At 35.0% G+C, this 8099-nt stretch overlaps 1 protein-coding gene across 1 annotated transcript in view; it reads right to left on the bottom strand.

The window, feature by feature from the left end:
- The window catches only part of LOC145662570 (uncharacterized), a gene marked incomplete in the record, with an annotated part of 86866 nt that extends 79276 nt beyond the window's left edge, over positions 1-7590 (bottom strand). The window contains 1 exon segment of the mRNA XM_081728258.1: positions 7270-7590. Coding sequence (XP_081584384.1) covers positions 7270-7542 — 273 coding nt within the window.
- Between the last annotated feature and the right edge of the window lie 509 nt (positions 7591-8099).

Below are 8099 nucleotides of genomic sequence, written 5' to 3'. Positions count from 1 at the left end.
GCTAAAAGTTTTAAAAAAGGGATATTTAGACCCAAAAATCCCTTTTTTCTGGATTTTCTCGCCTTAGATACACCATAGAGACACGTGAATGGTACCGCCTGAAAGGCAGTTCTATTCTGAAGAGAATGATTGGCGAATTATAGTCTTAGGTAAATAAAGATGTCTCAGGAAATTTTTTACCTGAGATGATGGTGTTTTGTGGTAATTTGAGGCATTGTGGGGATTCTTGATAAAATTTCTCCCGCCCTTAGTATTCAAGATAGAAACTTGAAATTTGGTACACACATTCAGTATACCAAGTACTACTTATCAGATTTATTTTAGATCTCTACGTTCACACAGGGCCGTTCCAGAGGGGCCAAAGTGTGAAAAAATTTCCCTCTGAAATTTTCCCTTTGACATCATTTTTCCCTCTTCTGGTATACGGTATGAGCATACAAGTGTACCATTTGAAAGCCGGCTCCATTCTGAAGAGAATGAGGTATGAACCATGATCCTAAGATAAATAGTGACGATGCAGTAGCTGCTTGACTGAAAGTCTAAAAAATACCCCCAAAACCCAGGTTACAGAAAGGGTTGGTAGTTACCTTTGTAAAGAAATTATCTAGGATTTCGTGATTTCGAGAACCCCTTTAATAATATTTGTACTTTGTTGGACTCCTATACATTGCTTTAATAGAAGGTAAGAAATAACTTTAATATATATGATTTCTTTTATATTTAATATATTTATTCACATTATAAAATGTTGCAATCTCACTTTAGTGCTTACATTACAAAGATAACAAAAGCCAGCTTCATTAATAGCAACAAGAAAAAAGTTATATAACATGATTATGCTCGTATTTTTCATAATGAAATTAAATAAAATTTAGCTTCACTTGCAGACCCCCGACTATACACTCAAAGACCCCTACAAATCTATGGAATAACGTTTAAGAATCGTTGTTTAGGTATGCTATTATTACTGTTTATCTCTGAAATCCTTCGTGCAAAGTTTCTTTCAACTCTGCAGTGTTTCTCCTATCGGAATAAGGAAACAGAAATCTTTCTGCCTATTAGCCACTCAACTCTAGCTCAGTTATATGATTAGCATACGCGGCTTCGGCGCAAGAGACCCAGGTTCGGTTCTTGACCCAAGATCATGTGGTTTGGATACCATGTTAAGCTGTAAGTTCACAACTTCTATAGCCTGGTGCTGAAAGTTCACATCGATGTTGAAAGGGAAGCTGTAACTAAAATACAACCATTTTTTTTTTCTTTAAGATTCAGAACACAGATTAATAATACTGTTACTAAATCATGCGACCTACATATCACACACAAATCTCTGATTCGGCTTTGGACACATCATCAAATGCAATAAATCATTATGTGTACTGGTATAGCATGAACTCATAAATAATATGAAGTGCACGTTGAATGTACGTTTTTATGTATCTAATTCACGAATAATACACACAAACTGTTTTGTTAGCAATGGATTAAAAAGGAGTGTTTACTCGGTCTATCTACGTCTGACAATTCCCGATACAGAGAAACTGGAAACAAAACTCCGTGATAGTGTTAAATCTCACATGACTACTTGAATACAATTCCCCTGCAGCCATGATTTATAGTTTATTTCATTTGGCTACAAATGGGTAAATACGTATATACACACACACACACAAGGGATAATACTCTATGCAAACCATAGTTAACTATTATCTGTTGTTTGCAGAAAACTTGCTTGCATGGTGTAGGTACATACAACGGATTGAAATAAGCTAGTGGTAGATTTTTGGTGATCAAATAGCCATTAAGTTAAAACTTGTTTTTCCTGGTTCAAATATATTTTTCTTACCACGACAGATTTTTACCTTCAATGTGATCACAGAAATGGTGCGCTGGTTACACTTTAATTTAACGTAAATTTTATATTTTCTCGAATAGTGCTAAATAATAAACGAATGTTAAAATTACGTAACGGAGAGGAACAATTATGATAAACATATAGATCATTTGTGACTACAATGGCAAGTAAATCTGACATAAAGAATCACATCTCTCTCTCTCTCTGTGCTCCAAATCTTTACCTGTCATACATTTTATGTTCTTTGTGACAGCACCATGACCGAGGTAATCACACGAATGGGAGGTCTGTATAAGATTTGCTTCAAAAATCATTACATACACAAATCGACTATTACAATTTCTAAGCACACTTCAGTTTAAGCAATGAAACACAATGACAAGCTAAGTCAAGGTTCCTACTGATTTCCCAGACACAAATTTGTATATTTTCCCCCCCACTTTCTCGTAACCCCATAGTTTAAGATATTAACACTATCAACCTTTGAGGAGTTTCATGGTCTAGCTCCGATGACTATAATCAGATTCTAATGAAATTTGTATTAAAACCCCCGCGAGAAAATACTTTTTCAAACAAAATTTAATCAACAAAAGTGATCCACATAGTCAAAATTATGCGTGAACATACATACAATTATGGTATGAACACTGTCAGCCAATGAGAAGTTGCACGGTCTAGCTCAGAAGAGAATGGTTAGATCCTCATGAAATTTAGTGGAAACACCGGAAAAGAATTACTCTTTAAAAAAAAAGAAAAAAAAGAAAGAAAGAAAAAGAAAGAAAGAAGAAAAAGAACCAATAAAAACGGTGCAGCTGTATCGAAGTTTATGTTTGAACATACGCACAACACATATATGCAAATAAACGGGTCGAATAGAGAACAGTCTTTTTTTTTTAAAGTAAATTAAAAATTCGTATATATATATATATATATATATATATATATATATATATATATATATATATATATATATATATATATATATATATATATATATCAGTTTAGAAGGCCAGAGACGCCACACTTTGTCTACACTAAGAGATTCAAGATGCTGTAGCTCAATTGATTTGAGAGTTAAGAACCACAAATCAGGGCACAACACACCTTGATATAACATAATGCATCTGTAACCTTTTATTCTACATTGTTATATTGATCGATCTCTAAATTCCAAATAACCTTATTACTTCAAAGTTATCTTCAGTATCGGGAACGGCTACTTTGTTTCCCTGACATTAAAGAATTTCTTAATAATTTCCCTGTCATTAAGGAAGTTTCCTATAAATTCCTTGACAAGAATAAAGTTCCTTGACATTCCCTGATTTTCCAGGCCTGTTAGAACCCTGTAAGTACTGGTTAAAAGGTTAGCCTTCTTGTATTTGGTCTACGAGTACCAACGGCGAGTAATCTGGATTCGACTCATCATGAAAGGCTACCAAATTTCATGCAACTAAAAAGAGGACACATCATCTCAAATATTAGTATTTGAAATAAAATTCTCTAAGAACGGATTTATATAAACATTAACTATCTTGACCCATCACTAAAAATAGGCCAATAAATAAATTTATACCTGTAGAAAACAATATTACTACTTTAGTCTTTATCTTTGCATGTCCCTGCTAATAACCAACGGTAATTTTATTTAACCAATATTTTTCAATAGGTCTCATTTACTTATTATACACATTTATCATTCTGGATCATTCTAATAATAGTGAATAAAGATTGTAAGACAAATTCCACTGTTTCCTGAAAAAAGTTAAGGAAATACCAACAGACTTTGAGGATAATGGTTCATTACATAATTCCTCAATTAGTGCACACGAGAAAATCTGTACAACATGAGATTTATCTTTCAACATTGAAATACTGAACTTAATACAAACAATGTGGAACTAAAAGATAAAACAAGCAAATTCGTATGACGTCGTCGGTAGCATCAATCTCAAAACCTAAGAAGACTCTAGTCATTTAAAACACGCGGCTGATTCTGTTCAGCACTTGTGCAAACTCATCTAGGGGATAACTTGTAATATATTAACATTGTCTTGATAATTTTTCTTGTAAAGCCCGGAAATATTTCTATTTTAAAAAGCTCTCCGCATTTTCCAGAAGAAAAAGGACCTGTCCAGGGAAAAGAGGACGCTTGTTAACCCTGAGTTCAAGTGAATTATATCCCACGTTAAAATATTGGTCTCATCTAACATTGTTTCTGAAAAGGTACGTTAACCCCCTAACAACTAACCACGCACCACATATATCGTGTCCGAGGGTTTTCTCGGGTTTCTCCCGTTCCCTGCCCCATTATAATTTCACTAATTATTTTGCAATCATTTACTTTTACTAATTATACGTCTGCTTTAGCCTACAAGAAATAAGACGTGAGGACTAGAAATCAATCTTAAAGGTGCTCATCAGCTTTGTCCGGACATTCTAATTTTTGAAGGACTTTGATTTAACAATCGAAATTCCTTTATATATTTAAGCTGTCCGTGTGTTCGTCCGTCTGGAAGATAAAAAGAAAAAAACTCTCGAGACCTATTGATGGATCACCATCAATTCTGGCCAGGATGTTGAAGGCCAAAGGTTAGAAATCGAGTTTATTGATGGAGGTAACCCATTTACCGGAAGTGGTAAAAATTAATCACTTCCGGTTTTAGTGTTCATCACTATAAAGCAGAAACGATAATAGACAGCGAAAAACGGTTTATGTCATCGATTAAGCGTCCCAAGAATATATTTCATCTCCATCCTTAACTATCTACTACAGCCGGGAGTGATACAAATTCTCAACTTCCGGTTTTAATATTTTGATCTAAATAGAGCAAAACGATAAGATACCAAGAAGTGTCTTTTAAAGCTGATTTAGTGTCCTAAGAATAGGTATAATCTTTCTGTATTAACTTTCTATTCAAACTGGAAGTCACAGAAATCAACCACTGAAGAGTTTTGGGTTGAATGCTATAGAGTAAAAACGGTAATAGACATCGAGAACCTGTTTTCTGCAATCAATTAAGCGTCCCGAGAATCTACCTCCACTCTAACCTCTCTACTAAAACCGGAAGTTGTAGAAATCGACTACAACTTCTGGCCTCAATATAATTTGAGAGAATCATGGCATACAAGCCAAACTCCTTCATGTGGTGTACGCGTGACACTGATATTTCTTTACCACGAAGATATTGCAAAAATTATAGGACAATATATAATTTAATAGTAACTTCGAAAGATTATTAAGTAAAATAATCTATGTTTCTGGATTGAATTTGAGTTTTTTTTTTTTTTTTCCTGTTTAGCAACGCGAGGCTATAAGAAACGTATTCTTACGAATTAATGTGGGATTTCAACTAAGTCAGATGAGCTCAAGCTGGGAATCGAACGTGGATCTCACAGGCTAAAGGCGCGTACGCTAGCCACACAACTACGAGGGAGCCCATCAATGTTTCTCAATTCGTCATCTAAGTTTATAACGTCAAAACTGATTTGAAGGCGAATTCTTTAACAACGGCGAACAAACTAACAATACAAGCTATTACACTAAGTAGTATTTTGTTAAATACTCAATTCCACAATATGTTGTTAGCGTTTAATGGAGAAAAAATGTTGAAAAAATGATACAATTACTAATCGATAAATCTCAATGGGCTGAACAAAATGATATCGATGAATGTACGTAAATCTTCGCATGCATAGTTCTCGAGAATATCGACATTTCTTTTTGTAAACAAAATTCTTGTTCAGGGGCGTCATTTAGGGGGCAGGAGAGGGCAAATGCCTCCCTCCCAAGAGTTTGACGAATATATCGTCCACAATTTGACGAATTGTCGTATCTCAAAATCTCACTTTCTCAGACATAAAGAAAGAAATATATAATTCCATACAGGAGGAAAAAAGTTAAATATGCAATAATTGATGAATAATTCCACATAATTATTATCTGAAATTGGTGACAAGTTATTACATGTTCAACTGCTTTCCTATTCACATAATTATTATTTCTTTCTTTATGTGTGAAAAAGTGAGATTTTGAGATACGACCCCTCGTCTAGTACAAATCGGAAAAGTCTTATGTCGGTGGTGCTCCCCCCTCCCTCAAGCGAAATCTGAAATTACCCCCTGTTCTTGCTATACGATAATCACCCACCTGTGTATTAATATGGAACTGATATCGAAATATATATATATATATATATATATATATATATATATATATATATATATATATATATATATATATACACCAATCAAGCTTTTCATTACGACACTATCAAGACGACAGTATGTGGTATGGTTAATAAGTTTACTTCAAAATTATGATTAACTCTTAAATATTAATTTTTGCTTAACTATAATTTAATAGGCCTATTTTCAAAGATGAGATAAGGGCAAATTCTCATCTGTGCATTAAAAAAATCAAACAAAATGAATTTTTATGGCACCAAAATGCATTTCGTACGTTGCCAATAATAATTCATAGCCTTTTTATTTTGTTGGAAAAGTTTGTTAATATTTACAACATATATGTGCAAAAACAAATATAGGTATAAAGTTAAAAAGCAGATTGTATAAATTGTTTCTATTCTTCAAACAGTGACATACATATTCGTCCTAGTGACGTATACATTGTTTATAATTATTCAGATTGGTTGCTTGTTCGGATTCGGAGTTCAACCTCTCTTTTAGCATCAAGGCTATGTGAAACTTACCTACAATTTAGGATGAAATTGAAGCAACCGTTCGAATTTGAATGCTTTCCCATTGAGAATCAAATCAGAATCCCATACACCAAAGGGCATAACCAATAGACTAGCGCGGAAGGCTTTAGAGGGTGCACTCAGAGCCAGATTTAGGTTTAGTGGGGCCCTAAGCTCCTGAAGGTAATGGGGCCCTTTATGTGTTCAGATGAACGTAGGCACCTTATATACACAAACGAAGAAATTAGTGATATTTTAGGAAGCAGGCATCATTATTTATACCATACCAGTCTACACAACACGAAGCACTGTTGCCATATGTAGATTTTATTTTTGGTTTTTCGTATATTTTAGAAATGTATATTCAATTTTTCCCTTATTTTTTTGGCCCCCAAGAGCCGGGGGCCCTAAGTTATAGCTTGTTTGTTACAGTTAGTTAGCTTATACGTAAATCCGGAACTGGGTGCACTAATAAACATCCTTCTAGCTAAAAGAAAAAAATCTTGCCAAGGTAGTTCATTAGTTTCTAAGCACCAATTACTAAAGACATTAGATTCGTTCATGAAGATAGGTAAATTATATATATATATATATATATATATATATATATATATATATATATATATATATATATATATATATAAAAAGAAAAAACACTCGAAAATTCTCATAATACTTATTTCTAAAAGTGCAACTACTCCCATTGGCGTAACATACCGGTAATACATGTGGGCCCGCATCGCATCGTCGCACGTTCCAACCTCCACCTGGAAGGGGTTGTTGGGGGCACCGATACAATGGGTTATACCTCCACCGGATTCCGGCAGATACTGCAGCATCCTCACCACTCTCACCCTCTCCAATGGGGCCATCTTCTCTATTCCACCGGAACGAATACAAACGGACGGGCGGCGCGGTGGACGCCGACGGCTCCTCCTCCGCCGGTAGGTCCGGTCGGGCGCCGGACACGCGGTACACATAACGTGGCATGGCCCATCCCGGCACCGATCGTCTCCAAACCACTTCTCAACCACTACTATCTTTAGTTCTCCTCTCCTCTGAACGAGCGTCTCTTTTTCTCTCTTCTTTCTCCTTGCCATGTTGCCAAATGTCTGCACAACTTCCGGTAGAAACCCCCATCCCTTATGCTCTTTTTCTACAACAAATACTGGATGAAGGCCAAAAACGGAGCTTTGCCCTTCCTATCCGCAAACAAGGGTCAAATAGTTTATCTGCCTAAATGAGACAACTACAAACACTGACATATCCTCTCACTCTTTGCGTTTACCGCATCGTTTTAAGTGTTAAATGAGAATTAACAATTCACTTTAATTCATGTATTTAAAAAAACAAATAAATAAAAAGTCAGTCGATGTGATGCAATAGCTGCTTCCTACTAACTGTGTGAAAAGGAAGTCGAAAGTATTAATTTTTTATACCTCGATACATAAAAAACAAATTCATTCTGAAAAATGGTAGTCATCTCGGAACGCTCACGAGACAAGAATTGAGGCTGTCTCATCTCAAAAATGTGTCGTGAAAGTGAT

The sequence above is a fragment of the Thermobia domestica genome, chromosome 10 (genome assembly GCF_964235325.1).
Source record: "Thermobia domestica chromosome 10, izTheDome1.hap1.1, whole genome shotgun sequence".
NCBI classification, from domain to species: Eukaryota; Metazoa; Arthropoda; class Insecta; order Zygentoma; family Lepismatidae; genus Thermobia; species Thermobia domestica.
The sequence above is the reverse complement of the archived record's forward strand: the minus strand, read 5'-3'. Positions and strand labels throughout refer to the sequence as shown.